Source organism: Myotis myotis, unplaced genomic scaffold (assembly GCF_014108235.1).
Source record: "Myotis myotis isolate mMyoMyo1 unplaced genomic scaffold, mMyoMyo1.p scaffold_m19_p_22, whole genome shotgun sequence".
Classification (NCBI taxonomy): domain Eukaryota; kingdom Metazoa; phylum Chordata; class Mammalia; order Chiroptera; family Vespertilionidae; genus Myotis; species Myotis myotis.
Window position 1 is genome coordinate 2,257,346 of NW_023416327.1, and position 18,584 is coordinate 2,275,929.

The 18,584-nt window shown below is 49.4% G+C and overlaps 1 protein-coding gene across 2 annotated transcripts in view; it reads left to right on the forward strand.

Annotated features, from left to right (window-relative positions):
- ESYT2 (extended synaptotagmin 2) overlaps positions 1–18,319 on the forward strand; it is a 79,492-nt gene extending 61,173 nt beyond the window's left edge. For both annotated transcript variants that reach the window (XM_036355260.1, XM_036355261.1), the window contains 7 exons: positions 4,449–4,598; positions 6,539–6,924; positions 7,968–8,066; positions 10,827–10,958; positions 14,502–14,607; positions 16,926–16,975; positions 17,062–18,319. In XM_036355260.1, coding sequence (XP_036211153.1) covers positions 4,449–4,598; positions 6,539–6,924; positions 7,968–8,066; positions 10,827–10,958; positions 14,502–14,607; positions 16,926–16,975; positions 17,062–17,107 — 969 coding nt within the window. In that variant the 3' untranslated portion in view covers positions 17,108–18,319. The remainder of the gene's footprint in view (positions 1–4,448; positions 4,599–6,538; positions 6,925–7,967; positions 8,067–10,826; positions 10,959–14,501; positions 14,608–16,925; positions 16,976–17,061) is intronic.
- Positions 18,320–18,584: the final 265 nt, after the last annotated feature.

The following is an 18,584-nucleotide window of genomic DNA, read 5'->3' on the forward strand; positions in this document are numbered from 1 at the left end:
CCTCTGCCTCCGCGGGTCCAGGGGAGCCTTAGACCTGCAGCATGAAGCCTACCACTAGATTGCTGAGAGTTTTGTCATAGTGAACGTGGAATTTTATCAGAGGCTTCTCTGCAACTGCTGAGGTGTCATCTAGCTTTCCCAAGTTTGTAAATAATGGTGACTTTCAGACGTTAAATAATGCACACCTTTATTTGGTTTTCAAGATTTAACATTAGGGAACCTCACAAGCAAACCTTTATTAGGGGATGAGTTCACTTGGTCATCACGTTGTATCCTCCTTATGGATTCTATTTAATTTGCTAAAATGTTGTTAAGAATGTTTGCACCTGAGTCCAGAAGGACACTGTTTCTCCAGCTTGTGGATCAGGATGATGATTGTAGAAAGAGTTGGGAGGTTTTCTCTCCTCTTTATTTTTCCAAGAGTCTGTGCAGAATTATAATGCCCACCTGACGAGTTGATTCCTTTATCATTATAAAAATTTCCTTTACGGTTCAATTAAATGATATTCTTTACTCTGTAATCGACTGCTTGATATTAGTATAGCTATCCCATCTTTCTTTTTATTGAAGTTAACATGCTTATTTTTTTCATCTTTTTTTAAACCTATTTGTAATTTATATTTAAAGGTGATGTCTTATAGACAGCATACAGTTATTGTTGATGTGGTTGGATTTAAATCTGCTACCATGCTATTTGCCCATTTGTTATCTTTGGCTTTTTTAATCTGATTTCTTTGGGAGTGAGCATTTTGTATAACTGCACTTTACCTCCTTTTTGGTTTATCAGCTGTAGCTCTGTGCTTGGTGTCGCGTGGATTAGTGACTGCTCTAGGGTTCCGGTCCCTCTGTTCCGCACACTGGCCTCCCGAGGTACAAGGACCTTCCAGGGCATGCTTCTGTTTCCACTCTCCCAGAATATATTTTATTATTTTTGCCTTAAACAGTCAATTATATTTTAAAGAGCTTTCTAGAAATCTAGAAAGTAGTTCTTCCTATTTAGCCACATATTTGCCATTCAGGTTCTTGCTCTGTTCCAGCAGAAGCAATTTTCCTTCCACCCAGGTCCTGTCACTGTTCCTGCAGGGCCGGTCAATGGGCTCTTCCAGTTCTGTGTGTCTGCAAAGTCTGTTTTGCCTTCATATTTTCACAAGATACAGCATTTTGGCTACCTGTTTTTTTCTTCCACTTTCTGCCCTCTCACATTGTTTCTGATGAGGAGCCTGAACATTCCTTCTCCCATTTTTCCCCTCAGATGTCTCACCTGTCAGCCCCATCCTGTGTATTGTGGCCTTCCCGGTGTTCATCTTAGAAGCTGAGTTTGGATCTTCAGTTTTCCATGTCTTTCCTCTGCCTTCCTGCGTGTGTGTAGCCTGGGTGTGACAGCTTCTGTGCATGTCACAATCCCATTGTCTGTGTGGTTGCTGGATCTGTGGATCAGATATGACTGCTTCTTTTGTTGCCTGGTAATTGTACATGTTTGCGTGCGGGGTTAGTGTGTCTTTAAATATTTTGGAGCTCTATTCTCATCTGGAGGGAAGGTACTTGGGAATACTTGGAGCTTTATTAGGCAGCCCGACAGCCTCTAGCCTTGGGATCTGGGGGCCCTAATCTGATGCCCCACGTCACCAGGTTTTCTGCAGCCCCACGTGCTCTGGGATTGTCCTCTGCTCCTCCTGGGCTTGCGTCCTCCTGTGGTTGCTCCCTCGCATGTGCCCATTGGCTGAGATGCAGGGGTCCTCGGGGCCTCCAGCTCTCTGGGGCTCCCCCCTCCCTGGCACCTCCTGCTCTATGACTGCTTCTCCCTGTGTCCTCAACACAGGGGGACCGCTGGCCTCTGTGGGATCCCCATCCCAGCACCATGGCCTGGACTCTCTAGGCCAGTGGTTCCCAAACTTATTTGGCCTACTGCCCCCTTTCCAGAAAAAATATTACTCAGCGCCCCCTGGAAATTAATTTTTTTTAAATTTTAATAGCAATTAAACAGAAAGATATATGTATTAATGTTTCTACTTTTTTCGTAAACTATAGTAAAGAAAGGTGTAAATTAGAAACATTGAAGTTTGAAATTATGAAACTATTTTTTGAACTCAGAATAGAAAGGTAATACAAAAAAAGTTAAAACAAATGCACCTGTGGCCATCACCGCCCCCCTGGATCGCTGCAGCGCCCACCAGGGGGCGGTAGCGCCCACTTTGGGAATCACTGCTCTCGGCAGTGACCAGGTCAGTTGTCAGGCTCACCTCACTTGTTTTTAAGCTGAGGTGGGATGGTGAATCGGTTCCTGTTACTCCATCATGCAAAGCAGAAATCACCTCCAGCAAATGACACCCTCAGGAGGAGCTGGCGGGTGCTCCTTGGATTCCGCCTGCAGCCCCAGGGCTGTGTCCGTCCTCCTCTCACCTCACCTTAGCATAAAGGACAGTGGGTCACCAGCTTGCACGGTCATCCCAGGGGCGGGCGCATGAATACCCAGGCTCAGCTATGCTGGTTTCCATGTTTCTTTTTGCAGGGCCTCCTTTCCAACATTCAGGCTTTGAGAAGTTGAAGGGCCTCTGTCTGCTCTTTCTCTTGTGCTGCTCTGATGGGTTCCTCAGCCCCTGAGACCTGAGGCCCGAGGGTCATGTCCTGCCCTGGGGGCCTCACGTCTCCCCCACAGAGTGCCTGGTCACTGCCGTGTTCATTGTTCTCTGCGTGTTTTATGTTTTCAAATCCCCCCCCCTTTTTTTTTTATAGAAGAGAGGTTTTATTTATTTTTGTTATATTTTTATTGATTTCAGAGAGAAAGGAAGAGGCGGGGAGAGAGAGAGAAACATTAGTAATGAGAGAGAATCATGGATCGGTTGCCTCCTGCACGCCCCTTACTGGGGATCGAGCCTGCAACCCAGGCATGTGCCCTTGACCGGAATCGAACCCGGGACCCTCCAGTCCATCCACTGAGCCAAACCAGCTAGGGCCACATTCCCTTTTATACAACATGTATCTGTCTAGCTAATTTTTGTATTTGTTTAGCTCCTTTTTCCTTCATAAGTTGCACCATGTTTAAAACAATCTGTATTTACTGGATCTTGAATTTTAAAAAACAGCTTTTAAAGTTCAGTAAACAACATCACAATTATTTCTTTTTTAAAAACTATTTTTATTGATTTCAGAGAGGAAGGGAGAGAGAGGTGGAAACATCAATGATAAGAGAGAATCATTGATTGGCTGCCTCCTGCATGCCCCCTACTAGGGATTGAGCCTGCAACCTAGGTATTTGCCCCAGGAATCAAACCATGACCTCCTGATTCATAGCTCAATGCTCAACCACTGAGCCACACCAGCCAGGCCACAGTTATTTCTTTTAAAAATGCTTTTAGCCTTGACCAGTGTGGTTCAGTTGATTGGGCATCATCCCATACACCGAAAGGTCACTGGTTTGATTCCTGGTCAGCGCACATGCCCAGGTTACGGGATCAATCCCCAGTTAGGGTGCATATAGTAGGCAACAAGTCAATGTTTCTCTCTCCCCCTTTTCCTTTCTCTATAAAAATCAATAAAAACACATTTAAAAAATAAAAAAGCTTTTGGATTACAGGTTATAGAGAAATTAGCAATCAGGCATCTAGGTTTTCATCTTGGATGACTCCTTTGACCGTCTCATGTAGCCTGTGAAGGCTCTTCCTCTTTTGGTTATGAACTGTTTTGTGTGACAGCGGTCTAGCAGGAGCCGTTCCTGCTGCAGAGGTCATGCCGCAGAGCATGGCTCAGGAGGCAGGAGTTGCCCTGCATTTAAAGGAGACACTATAAATTTTCTAAACCAGGGGTCCTCAAACTTTTTAAACAGGGGGCCAGTTCACTGTCCCTCAGACCGTAGGAGGGCCGGACTATAGTTTAAAAAAAAACTATGAACAAATTCCTATGCACACTGCACATATCTTATTTTGAAGTAAAAAAACAAAACGGGAACAAATACAATATTTGTATTTGCATGTGGCCCGCGGGCCGTAGTTTGAGGACCCCTGCTCTAAACAAATGTGTAGATTTTGAATAGAGAAGGCTTAAAAGATACCGAGAAATTTTTTCTCCATAAACAAGTGTCATCAGTCAAACTTGACACATTATACAAATGTGCATGGTCATCATTTTCACAGGGTTTAAGACGTTTCTTTCTATTCGGGTTTGTTCAGATTGCTGCCTCTTAACTAGAGGTCCTCCTAATGGACTCCTAACCATGGTGTCATTTTTCGCTCACAAATGTGTGATGAGGAAGTGACAGACACATGTGACGCAGATGCAGTGTAGCATCACTCATTCCAAGGTGCCCTGTCTTCCCAAGGAGGTTTTCTGTTATCATTTAAGGAAGCACTGCCTGAGGAGACGGTTGAAGTGTGTTTTTAAAGACTGGATTGGGACCTTTCTACGTGTGTCTTTACCCGCAGAGGTCAGTGTGTGCTGTGGTGTGTTTCTAGGTCAAAGATGAACAACATCAGTGTTGCCTGGGGAACCTGAAGATCCCACTCAGCCGTCTGCTCACCAGCGATGACATGACCATGAACCAGCGATTCCAGCTCAGTAACTCAGGTCCAAACAGCACTCTGAAGATGAAGGTCGCCCTCAGGGTACTGTAGTCTCCCAGGGGGGCACGGGGTGCACGGGCACAGGCTACCATGGCAAAGCTCTCAGGTGCAGTTCCACAGTGGACAGTACAGCCACAGGGCTTAGGACAAGGTGGACACGGTGACAGCCATGGGGCTCAGGACAAGGGTGGACAGTGATCACAGTGACAGCTACGGAGTTCAGGACAAGGTAGACACGGTGATAGCCACAGGGCTCAGGACAAGGTGGACGGTGATCACGGTGACAGCCACAGAGCTCAGGACAAGGTGGACGGTGATCACGGTGACAGCCACAGGGCTCAGGACAAGGTGGACAGTGATCACGGTGACAGCCACAGGGCTCAGGACAAGGTGGACGGTGATCACGGTGACAGCCACAGAGATCAGGACAAGGTGGACGGTGATCACGGTGACAGCCACAGGGCTCAGGACAAGGTGGACGTGGATATGGCACAGGGGAGCATGGATAACACTGCCCATGTGGGAACTCAGGGAGATGATGGAGGCCTGGACTCGACTTCCAACAGAAGCAGAGTGTCCTGGTGGCTTGAGCAGCCCAGGGGTCCATTCGCCTTCAGGTGGGTGCAGTTGACCGCATTTTAGACTTTGGCCCAGAAAGTATGCTGTCGGGGTCAGCAGAGTTTTCTGCTAAGATTAAATCTTCAATAGTCATTCAGAAGAGAATTTAATAAAATTCTACAAGATGGTAGAAATTACCCCAAATTTTTTGTCCAAAAAGATAGTAATTCATTTGTAAGCACCTAAGGAAGTATTAAAAATAAAACTGGCAAACATGAGAGAATGCTGAAACTCACTAATTTTAAAAATGCAAATTAAAATGGAGAACCACCTTTTTAAGGAATTAAGACAAACTTGGTGTGTGGGGTGCTGTGGAATGTGCTCCGTGGTCCCAGTCAGGACCTGGTGGGCACAGCCTCTCCTGACAGTGTCTCCAGGCCATAGGTCATAGAGCCCTGGGGCCAGAGCCCCTGGAAATCGGACTTTCAGTTAAAATGCACAGTGTGGGGAGACCATGAATATGAAGCTGGCTGCTGCAGCTTTACTTTGTAAAAGCAGGAAAAAACTTCCAGCCGTCACAGTGACCGCAGAATGAGGAGTGTATGGAGTCTGACTCTGCTCAGTGGACTGTTGTGTATGTTAAAAGTAAATATTAAGCCCAACTTGGCTCAGTGGATAGAATGTCGACCTGTGGACCTAGAGGTCCCAGGTTTGATTTTGGTCAAGGGCACATACCTCAGTTGCAGAGTCCTCCCGGCCTAGGCCGTGGTCAGGACTCATGCAAGAGGCAACCAATTGATTTTTCTCTCTCACATCGGTGTTTCTCTCTGTCTTTCGCTCTCTCTTCCACTCTCTCTACAAATCCATGGAAAAATGTCCTCGGGTGAGGATTAAAAAAAAAAAAGTAAATATTAAAAACTAGCAAAGTGAATGTGGGCATGGGCTGCTCCCCCATCGATGCTAGGAATTTGGGGTAATTTTGCTGGGTAGAGGTGTCCGTGACTCTCATCCTTCCCCAGGGTTGCTGATGGAGGCGAGACTATTCCACCTGGGTAGGGCGAGGGACCAGCCCACCTGGGTAGGACGAGGGACCAGGCAGTGCAGGGCAGCAACTCAGGCTCTTCCAGTGATAACATCACCCACAACTGTGCAGAAATTTGTGCAAATGGAAGAGGCTGAAGAGAATACACAGAAATGATGTGTGCATCATAGAAGTGATACTTTGACCACTTAAACTTTGTTTTTTAAAGCTTTCTGTAACATCGTATTACTTTAATAATAGAACAGGTGAACAGGTAGACCAGATTGTCCATATAGTTTTATGCTAAGTTTTAAATGAATTGGCAAGTGAATAGATCTAAAGCATTCATGTATCAGGCTATTACCAGTGTCACTGATTTTAACTTGTTTATTTCCACCTCTAGGTACTCCACCTCGAAAAGCAAGACAGGTCTCCAGACCACCAGCACTCAGCTCAAGTAAAGCGACCCTCAGTTTCCAAAGGAGGGAGAAAAGTATCTGTCAGGTCTCAGGTGTCCATGTCACCAGGCGCTGGGGACAGCAGCCCAGCCCCGTCCACTCCAGTCCTTGGAGGCGGTGCGAAGTCCAGCGTGGAGGACAGAGCCCAGCCTGCGGAGACCAGCCCTCAGGGGCCTCGAGACCTGGGCAGAAGCGCCTCTAGCCTCCATGGCGGCGGCACCGGCTCCCCCAGCCACATCTTCATCAAGGAGCCCACCCCCAGCATAGCCTCGGACATATCGCTGCCCATCGCCACGCAGGAGCTTCGGCAGAGGCTGCGGCAGCTGGAGAAGTAAGGAGATGCTCTCTTGCTCTCGCCCAGGCAGCGCACGCCCATGTGCTGTGAGGCTGTCTCAGCAGCTAAGGGGCTCAGGGGCGGCACCCTTTCAAAGGGAAGCCTGCCGTTTTCCAGGCCTCCCTTCGGCTCATTAACGGTTAGATGGCGATGGGGTTGCGGGTCCCCTGAACTGCAGAGGCTCTAGTGCTGCTGCCCTCAGGGCAGGAAGGCGGGTCCAGAGCTGAGCTGCCCGACAGTGGGAGCAGGCTCTATTCGTTCCGGTTTGCTCAGCACCCACTGCTGGTCCCCGTCGCTTTTGATTTCTTACTTAAGCCCCACGATCCCTAGATAAGGAGGAAAAACAGTCTGCAGGCACCACAGCTTCAGATGGTAGTCTTGTCCCCTCAGTGGAAGGAAGGAAGTTGCCATTGAGGTGAAGCATGTGTTGTTGGTGTCGGGACGCAGGCATATGTGTGACCTTCTGTGACATGCTCAGTGCACTGGTCTCCTTCGCACCTTCTCACCTCCACTATTTTTGAGAAAAGAAATCAGTCCCTCCCCTTCTCTTGCTCTAAAAGGAAATAAAATTTTAAATAAGAAACCACTTTTTCACCGGAGCTGGTCTTGGGGGACCCTGAGCCAGGCAGTCATTGGTTACCTTAGAATCTGTGCTTTGACCTTGAGAAGCAGAAATTGAGGGGGGTGTTGTGATGTCACTGATGCCCTGTCGGTGAACATCAGAGCCAGGATTATGGGGTTCTGAGAAAGGGTGCGTAGATGTGGGCAGTGACAGGCCCAGAGACCACAGCATCGGGGTTTGTAATTAGGAGACGACCATGTCTCCTTTTACTTTGGACCTTAGATGAAAAAGCTCTCAGTTTTGAATCATTAAGTTATGTTAACCTCAGCTGAGTAGGATTTGACTGGTTGATTTGTCCTCAGGTTCGGTGTGTCCTCTAGTCTGCATGAGTGAGCTTGGCTTTCCTACTGAGTCGGAGCGGTGACTCGGGGAGTAGAAGGTCCGGGCAGAGCTGTGACTTCCCGCTTTGTTTCCTCAGTGGGACGACGCTGGGACAGTCTCCCCTGGGGCAGATTCAGCTGACAATCCGGCACAGCTCGCAGAGGAACAAGCTGGTGGTGGTCGTGCACGCCTGCAGGTGAGCGGCGCTCCCTTGGGGGGCCTCCCTCCGGGGCCTCCCAGTGCTCGCAGTTGGATCTCCTGTGCCCAGTGTTTATTCCTTCTTCCTTCTCAGTATTGCTTCCTAGACATTCATAACCACTGGGTTGCTTGGCAACACACCCTGGAACTGTGGGTACGTTGCTACTCCCTGCTGTGGGTGTTTAGATGGTCTAAATACTGAGTACACTCAATAATGAATGTATTTTCTTTTATTGAAGTGTTCTTTGAGGGTTACATTTCTAGGAGTAAACTTATAATTCAGAGGACCTAACAATTGATGGGTCATGGTCAGTTTTGCCGTAGTCTTTCCAGGAGACCTGGGCACCGAGGGGCTTGGCTTGCCTTTCCCCCTGTCAGGAAGGGGTGTGACGTGAGGTGACAGTGTGACTAATGATGATGGTCGGGAGCTATTTATGTGACTTGCCTGTCTCTGTAGTAGTTGTGATGTAAGTGTGTTTACATAAATATTTGATTCTTAAAAAGCTGTTAAAAACAGAAAAATAAAATTAGTGACCTTAGGAACATGACTGTATCGCTGTGGAGTTCAGCTCAGTGCGTATGTGTTCAGCACCTTCTGTGTTCTCCACCTGAGAGCACCACTGGGAAACACAGCCAGGAGCTGGGTTAGAGGACGCCAGCCCAGTCCCTGCCTAGATCCTCAGGTCTGTCAGTAAGTGGATAAGGTGAAGAGGCTGCATACAATCCATACAAACAACAGTCAAGTTCCTGTGGCTTATTGCTGGTCTTAAAAACATCACCGAAGTTCTAAACAAAGACCCAAAACACTTCTAGGAAGCATTGAGATAAATGTGAGCTCTACACACATTTACGAAAGATGAATAAAAACAAGTGAGATCATTAATTTCCCAGCCCGCTTATTCCAGTTTCAGGTCATGAGTGACCACATTGCCTTTCCTTGCAGCTCAGGGCACAAGGTGGGCACCAATCCTGAGCAGGATGCCCCTCCATCTGGGGGCCACTCACACCTGCACCTGTGCTCACTCAGACACATTAGAGAGGCCACTCACGCCGGCACCGGTCTCACTCAGACACATTAGAGAGGCCACTCATGCCGGCACCGGTCTCACTCAGACACATTAGAGAGGCCACTCACGCCGGCACCGGTCTCACTCAGACACGTTAGAGGCCACTCACGCCGGCACCTGTCTCACTCAGACACATTAGAGAGGCCACTCACGCCGGCACCGGTCTCACTCAGACACATTAGAGAGGCCACTCACGCCGGCACCGGTCTCACTCAGACACGTTAGAGAGGCCACTCACGCCGGCACCGGTCTCACTCAGACACGTTAGAGAGGCCACTCACGCCGGCACCTGTCTCACTCAGACACGTTAGAGGCCACTCGCGCCGGCACCTGTCTCACTCAGACACGTTAGAGGCCACTCGCGCCGGCACCTGTCTCACTCAGACACGTTAGAGGCCACTCGCGCCGGCACCTGTCTCACTCAGACACGTTAGAGGCCACTCGCGCCGGCACCTGTCTCACTCAGACACGTTAGAGGCCACTCGCGCCGGCACCTGTCTCACTCAGACACGTTAGAGGCCACTCGCGCCGGCACCTGTCTCACTCAGACACGTTAGAGGCCACTCGCGCCGGCACCTGTCTCACTCAGACACGTTAGAGGCCACTCGCGCCGGCACCTGTCTCACTCAGACACGTTAGAGGCCACTCGCGCCGGCACCTGTCTCACTCAGACACGTTAGAGGCCACTCGCGCCGGCACCTGTCTCACTCAGACACGTTAGAGGCCACTCGCGCCGGCACCTGTCTCACTCAGACACGTTAGAGGCCACTCGCGCCGGCACCGGTCTCACTCAGACACGTTAGAGGCCACTCACGCCTGCACCGGTCTCTCTCAGACACGTTAGAGGCCACTCACGCCGGCACCTGTCTCACTCAGACACGTTAGAGAGGCCACTCACGCCAGCACCTGTCTCTCTCAGACACATTAGAGGCCACTCACGCCGGCACCGGTCTCACTCAGACACGTTAGAGAGGCCACTCACGCCGGCACCTGTCTCACTCAGACACGTTAGAGGCCACTCGCGCCGGCACCTGTCTCACTCAGACACGTTAGAGGCCACTCACGCCGGCACCTGTCTCTCTCAGACACGTTAGAGGCCACTCACGCCGGCACCTGTCTCACTCAGACACGTTAGAGTCCACTCGCGCCGGCACCTGTCTCACTCAGACACGTTAGAGGCCACTCGCGCCGGCACCTGTCTCACTCAGACACGTTAGAGGCCACTCGCGCTGGCACCTGTCTCACTCAGACAGGTTAGAGGCCACTCGCGCCGGCACCTGTCTCACTCAGACACGTTAGAGGCCACTCGCGCCGGCACCTGTCTCACTCAGACACGTTAGAGGCCACTCGCGCCGGCACCTGTCTCACTCAGACACGTTAGAGGCCACTCGCGCCGGCACCTGTCTCACTCAGACACGTTAGAGGCCACTCGCGCCGGCACCTGTCTCACTCAGACACGTTAGGCCACTCACCTCTTGTGCACATCTTTGGGATATTGGAGGAAACCAGAGTCCCCGTAGAAAACTTATAAGACACAGTGCAAGCTCCACACAGTTCTACTGAGGGAATTTTTTTCTCGGGAACTTAACAGAACAACAGTCCTCGAGGACCTGCTGTAGAAAGTATGATGTGATGCTAATTGTCATCTTCCTAGAGTATAATGGCTGCTGTTCTTTGGTTTGTTTTACAAGAAACCTCATTGCCTTCTCTGAAGACGGCTCTGACCCCTACGTCCGCATGTATTTGTTGCCAGACAAGAGGAGGTCAGGGAGGAGAAAAACACATGTGTCCAAGAAAACACTGAACCCCGTGTTTGATCAGAGGTATGGACTTCACTCACCTGGGGCAGGTGTTGGGGTAAGTTAGGAGGGCCTCCCAGTGACGAAGCATTGGCACACACCCAGCACTGAGAAGTGGAAACTCAGATTAGTAGGTGTGAGTACTCTGAATTTCATGCAGAAGTGACAAGTTGTGAACGTGGATGGCGAGACGAGTGATTAGATAAAGAGCTGAGTTATACATCAAAGCCGAGAATATTAAAATGCATATATTTCTCAAAATAATAAACCTCTATAACATCTTAAAATATAACATTCTTATGAAAACAACCAGTTTCCAAAACAATTTTAAAAGTGAAAAGAATGGCATAATTGTTTCAGATTTGCAAATCTTTTTTTTTTTTTAATTAAATCTTTATTGTTCAGATTATTACATTTGTTCCTCTTTTTTTTTCCCCCCATAACTCCCCTCCTCCCAGTTCCCGCCCCACCCTCCGCCCTCACTCCCCACCCACTGTCCTCATCCATAGGTGCACGATTTTTGTCCAGTCTCTTCCCGCATCTCCCACACCCCTTTCCCCCCCAGGAATAGTCAGTCCATTCCCTCTCTATGTCCCTGATTCTATTATAATCACCAGTTCATTCTGTTCATCAGATTATTTATTCACTTGATTCTTAGATTCACTTGTTGATAGATGCATATTTGTTGTTCATAATTTGTATCTTTACCTTTTTCTTCCTCTTCCTCTTCTTAAAGGATACCTTTCAGCATTTCATATAATCCTGGTTTGGTGGTGAGGAACTCCTTTAGCTTTTCCTTATCTGTGAAGCTCTTTATCTGACCTTCAATTCTGAATGATAGCTTTGCTGGATAAAGTAATCTTGGTTGTAGGTTCTTGGTATTCATCACTTTGAATATTTCTTGCCACTCCCTTCTGGCCTGCAAAGTTTCTGTTGAGAAATCAGCTGACAGTTGTATGGGTATTCCCTTGTAGGTAACTGAGTTTCTTTCTCTTGCTGCTTTTAAGATTCTCTCTTTATCTTTTGCTCTTGGCATTTTAATTATGATGTGTCTTGGTGTGGTCCTCTTTGGATTCCTTTTGTTTGGGGTTCTCCGCGCTTCTTGGACCTGTAAGTCCATTTCTTTCACCAGGTGGGGGAAGTTTTCTGTCATTATTTCTTCAAATAGGTTTTCAATATCTTGCTCTCTCTCATCTTCTGGCACCCCTATAATTCTGATGTTGGTACGCTTGAAGCTGTCCCAGAGGCTCCTTACACTATCCTCGCATTTTTGGATTCTTTTTTCATTCCACCCCTCCGGTTGGGTGTTTTTTGCTTCCTCGCATTTCAAATCATTGACTTGATTCTTGCGCTCCTCTGGTCTGCTGTCGGGAGTCTGTATAATATTCGTTATTTCAGTCTGTGTATGCTTAATTTCTAGTTGGTTCCCCAATATAAGATCGAGGGTCTCATTAGTTTTCTTGTAGATCTCATTAAGTTTATCGGCGGCTTCTAAACAGTTCTTGAGAGACCTTAAAAGTGTGGTTCTGAACTCTATATCTTCCATTGACAATTTTGTCCTGTTTCTTTGTCTCCGCATTTTGTTATGCTTCCTTGGTGCACCCCCTAGTGGTCTTTGTGCACAGTCTTATAGTTAAACCTTGATTGTTGTAGCTAATACCAGGGAGGGTTTGACCTCCAGGCCAAGTGGCTATGAGAATCAGCTGTGTCAGCAGTGAGAGAACTTCTGTCCTCTAGGGAGGTGCTAATCTAGCCTTTGCCTGAGGCTATCCGGCGAATGCCTGTGTGCAGGGTTTGGGCAGGGCGGGTCGCACAGGATCAACAGGGTGGGCCGGAGAGAGCAGTTATGGCGGCTCTCAGTCCTGTCCCCAGGGGCTCTGCCTCTCTGAGTCCCAGCACCCGCTGCAAAGCTCGGAGAGAAAGCTGCACTCGCTCTGACCAAAGCCAGACAGTCCCGCTTCTCCCGTTTGAGTCTGGGTCCCTAAAGACTCGCCCGGATCTGGAGCTCAGAGTCTGCGACTCCCTCCCGATTGAAAACGCCAACCGTGCCCTCCGCCGCCAGCCCGCTCGCGCACTCCGCACCTCAGAATTTGACTTCAGCACTGCACCTCCTCTGAGTGTCCGCATGCGTTTCTCTTTCCTCCTAGTTGTAGGACTTCCACTCAGCCAGCGTTCCTGTGGTTCTGGGTGATGTCCCTTCCGTTTTTTGGTTTCACTTTTGAAGTAGTTGTTCAAAGCAGCAAACTCCGGCGTTAACCTATGCCGCCATCTTGGTTCTCAACCTTTGCAAATCTCTTTCATGGTCTGGCTTAACAGAGGCTCATATCTGCTTCTGTGGTCAGTCTGACATGGCCGCCCCTGAGAGGTGCTCAGGCACTTAAAGAGTCTCCATCTGCAAGTTTGGTGTCTTACTCAACAGTCCTGTAGCTCAAACCACCAACATCTGGGGAAATAAGATCGCATGGTATTGATGTCTGCTAATTCAGTTTACACTTCCCCTTTAAAGGCACTAGACCCGTGGTCAGCAAACTGTGGCTCGCGAGCCACATGCGGCTCTTTGGCCCCTTGAGTGTGGCTCTTCCACAAAATACCACATGCGGGCGCGCACGTACAGTGCGATTGAAACTTCGTGGCCCATGCGCAGAAGTTGGTATTTTGTGGAAGAGCCACACTCAAGGGGCCAAAGAGCCGCATGTGGCTCGCGAACGCAGTTTGCCAAGCCGCAGTTTGCCAACCACTGTACTAGACACATCATATTTTTACTGACAGGAACACACCAAGTGCTGATGTGGGCACCTTGTATTTGTCAGTGTTCTTACTCCGCGGCAGCAAAGAATTTGAGATCCACGTGCAGCTTTGGGTCTCTAGCTGCCGTGGCTCCGTGGCAGCACCGGCCACGTCCCGGCTACGTCCTTGCCAGAGACCCTGCCTCATGCGAACCACACACACCACTTCGAGGACCTGCCTCCCTGAAGGCATTTTAGTTTGCGGCCTCTGCCTTCAGCCCCTCACGAGGCTTAGAAGTTGCTCTCCTTTAGGCTTTAGGGAGAGAGAGCCTGGCCTTAGCTGTTGAGTCGAATATAACATCTGTGATCCCACATCCTAGCTGCCCACCTTGTGCGTGGGAGCTGCAGGCCAGAATCTTCTCTTACGTTCTAAACCAGCCGTGGGCAAACTACGGCCCGCGGGCTGGATCCGGCCCGTTTGAAATGAATAAAACTAAAAAAAAAAAAAAGACCGTACCCTTTTATGTAATGATGTTTACTTTGAATTTATATTAGTTCACACAAACACTCCATCCATGCTTTTGTTCCGGCCCTCTGGTCCAGTTTAAGAACCCAAGGTGGCCCTCGAGTCAAAAAGTTTGCCCACCCCTAAACCCTGGAAAATACTTTGATTTTGTGTTTTTATGAAATGCAGGCCCCAAACATCTAGCACAAGTACCCTGTTTTATAATAAGAAATGTGACATTTGGAGTGGTCTCGTAGGCAGGAGTGTCATGCTCAGTTACGGGAAACTGCAGCAAGATGATGGAGAAATTGAGGGAAGGGCCTCTTTCTCTGTCAGCTTTGAGTTCAGCGTCTCGCTACCGGAAGTGCAGCGGAGAACGCTGGACGTCGCCGTGAAGAACAGTGGCGGCTTCCTGTCCAAAGACAAAGGGCTTCTTGGCAAAGTAAGTCTGAGCGGACCCCTGTGAGACCTCAGCCCCTCCCCCTGCGCCTGGTAGACCATAGTACATAGGTAGGTGGGGTGAGCATGCTCTGCGGCTAATAGGAGACCAGGAAGACTGCATCAGCTAAGATGTCAGTACATTGTGAAGACATTTTAACTGATTCTGTTGTTTTTACTCATTCATGTTATTGGCTTATTAGTCATAGTAATACCATCTACACTAATAAAAGAGAAAAATGGTAATTGGTGTATGGCGCTACCGTTTTCATTGGCTAATCAGGGCTATATGCAAATTAACTGCCAACTAAGATGGCAGTTAACTGCCAACAAAGATGGCGGTTAATTTGCATATGTAGGCACAATGCAGGGAGGCGAAAGGGAAAGCAGGAAGTGATCGGAAACCCAGGGGGGAGCCACTGACAGTGATCGGAAACCCAGGGGGGAGCTAAGAGCTGGGGGGCAGGGCAAAGGCGGCCCCAGGGCCGCCTTTGCCCTGCCCCCCAGCTATGATCGGAGAATCAGGCGCCTTTGCCGCCCTGGCCAGTGATAGCAGGAAGTAGGGGTGGAGCCAGCGATGGGAGCTGGGCACAGTCGAAGCTGGCAGTCCCAGGAGCTAGGGGTCCCTTGCCTGGGCCTAAAGCGGAGCCCACGATCGCGGGGCCGCTGCAGCTGCGGGTCCCCGCTGCCCGAGCCGGACGCCTCAGCCAGAGGCGTCCTGCAGGGGCAGGGGCGGAGCCCGCACGATCACGGCAACCCCCCGCTGCCACTGCGGGTCCCCGCTGCCCGGGCCGGATGCCTAGGCCAGAGGCGTCAGGCCTGGGCAGGGGCGGAGCCTGCAACCGTAGGGAGCTGGGGATCCCCTGCCCAGGCCTGACACCTCTGCCGGAGGCCTCAGGCCTGGTCAAGGGGCCGATCTGGTGATTGGTGATCGGAGGGTGATGAGGGTCAACTCCTCTGGCCGAGGCATCAGGCCTGGGTGGGGGGCGGAGCCGGGGATTGGAGGGATATGATGGTCCCCTTGCCCAGGCCTGAAGCCTGGGTCAGAGGCATCAGGCTTGGGTGGGGGGTGGAGCAAGCGGTCAGAGGGAGATGGGGGTCCCCTGCCCAGGTATGAGTCCTGGGCCAGAGGCCTCAGGCCTGGGCGGGGGTCAGAGCCAGTGATCGGGGGGAGATGGGGGTCCCCTGTCCAAGCCTGACACCTCTGGCGGAGGCGTCAGGCCTGGGCAAGGGGCCGATCAGGCGATCGGAGGGTGATGGGGGTCTACGCCTTTGGCCGAGGCATCAGGCCTGGGCAAGGGGCAGAGCCAGCAATCGGAGGGGTCTGGGGGTCCCCTGCCCAGGCCTGACACCTCTGTCAGAGGCGTCAGGCCTGGGCAAGGGGCCCATCCTGCGATTGGAGGGTGATGGGGGTCAATGCCTGAGGGCTCCCAGTATGTGAGAGGGGGCAGGCTGGGCTGAGGGACACTCCCCACCCCCCACACACACACATCCAGTGCATGAATTTCGTGCCCCGGGCCCCTAGTGAACTTATAGTTGAAGAAAAGGTTATTTTAAAAATATTTTTTCAAGTATCACAGTGAAAGCAAACCCAAAGGGAACACATTCTCTTCCAGTCCTACCTCCTGACTAACCAGCTGTGGTTTTTCCTAACAAATAATTGGCTTTATTTCTTTGAATTATTTTTTTAATCCTCACCTGAGGATATTTTTCCATTGATTTTTAGAGAGAGGGGGAGAGAGAGGGAAAGACAGAAATATCGATATGAGAGAGACACATCGATTGGTTGCCTCCTGCACATGCCCCAACCAGGGCCCGGGCCGAGGAGGACCCTGCAACCGAGGCACGTGCCCTTGACCGGAATCGAATCCGGGACCCTTTAGTCCACAGGCCGATGTGCTATCCGCTGAGCCAAACTGGCTAGCGCCCTTTGAATTTCTTTTAGTCTTTGTCCATATCCACATGTAATTGTTGCATAAGAATGTACATTCTTTAATAATGTACACAGAAATAATTAGGGAAGAGAAGGTTTGAATTGTAGGTGCCATTTGTGGCCAGTGCACATCAACTTTAGTGCCTTCACTGGCCGTGAACCTCTGTCCCCGCAAAGGATCTCCCCTGAGCTTTCCTAATAACCTAATGTTAGACGGGTGGATAAGGCAGACTCTTGGGTAGGACCCACCATCCTGGGGTGAAGCGCACTGAAAGGTCAGAGCCTCACACTAAAGGAGCACACAGTGCTGATGAGACAGGGAGATGGGCGAGAGCAGAGGTGCGGGTCCGAGGGAACGCCCCCGCCTCTGACACACTCCCTCCCCACAGGTGTTGGTCGCTCTGGCGTCTGAAGAGCTCGCCAAAGGCTGGACCCAGTGGTGAGTGTCCTTTCACAGGCCACAACTGATAGACTGACTGTCTAAGGCCGCCACCCTGACCTGTCTGTCGCTTCCTGTGCCCTCAGGTATGACCTCACAGAAGACGGGACGAGACCCCATGTGGTGACGTAGGCCACGCTGGTCAGGGAGCTCCCTGGGTGTCTGCCACCCTGCGTGCTCGGAAGGCGCCTTCCCCACACACCAGTGCTATTTTTATACTTCATGTTCTTCGCTTATCGTTTTATATAACGTGGACATTTTAATCATATTTGGCCAATGTTACTGTTAACTTTTGTATGTCTGACTTCCTGTAGTATTTCAGCAGTTATCACTGTGTACAATAGGACGTAGTCACTGCGGTGTTGTGCTGGGCTGTGTCCAGGAGGCAGGTGTGTATATGCTTCGTTGTTACCTTGTTTTGTGTGCCACTGAGGCACACTGTGCCATGTACATAGACTCTATTTTTTATAATCTCTATAAACTGGTTTGAATTCAGAAAAAAAATGGTTTAAGGAAATATATATTTTTTTCTTCTAAGTCTTATTAAATTCTTATGACAAATAATCATTTTTGTCTTTGCAAGAAAAGTTCTCAGTGACTTATTTTGCGCTGTTTCTTTTTTAAAAGAAAAGCTGAAAGATTATTAAATATTTGTATATCTCTATCCATAATCAGTGAAAGAAAGTATTCAAAAAATTAACTTTCATAACTGTAAAATGTGTTATTGAGAAGTTGGTTGAAGTGTTTATAAGAAAAAATGTTATATATCTAAGTTGCATAGACTATGAAGAGAATTATCACGGTTCATTAATCATAGTGTCCTAATTTGAAACTTCTTACACCCATGAAAATGTCAAGTTTTTTTTAATTGCTTGTAACTTATTCATGAAATAGTGCACATAAACACAATTATACTTTTTCTAAAATATAATACAGATTTTCAGTGTTAGCTGTTAGGTCATTGTGAAATAATCTATCATGAGCTTTGTGGGTTTTCTGTGTTTTCCCAGCCTGCAAAGAAAGACAAGCTTACGTTGTCACCATAAAGGTTGCGAGGTAAATCGGGGTGAGGAGATAGGAAATTGCATTAAAAGCCGATCACTGGTTCACGCGTTCGTCGGTGTGACATCGCGCAGGACAGAGGTCTGAGCTGGTCCTCGGCTCCATTCTGCTCTGGCGGGCCGCAACCAGGGTGTCAGCACAGCGGCGCTTGGATGAGAATCACCATTTCCTGGTTTCCTTACTTCATGCGATGACTGACCTCAATATTGAAATATTGTGACACAATTATTTTGGAATATATTTTTCTTCTTAGATTATTAAAAGCATGTTTTATATCCTGAAGCGTGTCCTTGGGGGTCACGACTGTGTCGCTGTGCGCAGAGGCTGCGCTGTGCAGAGCAGGTGTGAGTGGTATGTGCTGCAGGAGCAGGTACCTCCTTAGCTGTGTGAACATTCTAAAATTAGGCATAAGCATCTCGGGAAAGAGTTTGGTGGTTGAAGTGGGAGATCTCACCACAAATCCCAGGGGCCCTAGGTGGCTCAGGGGACCAAACATCAAAGTGCCTGTGGTGGATGCTGATGGTCCCTTCGCCCACACCTGCCTGTC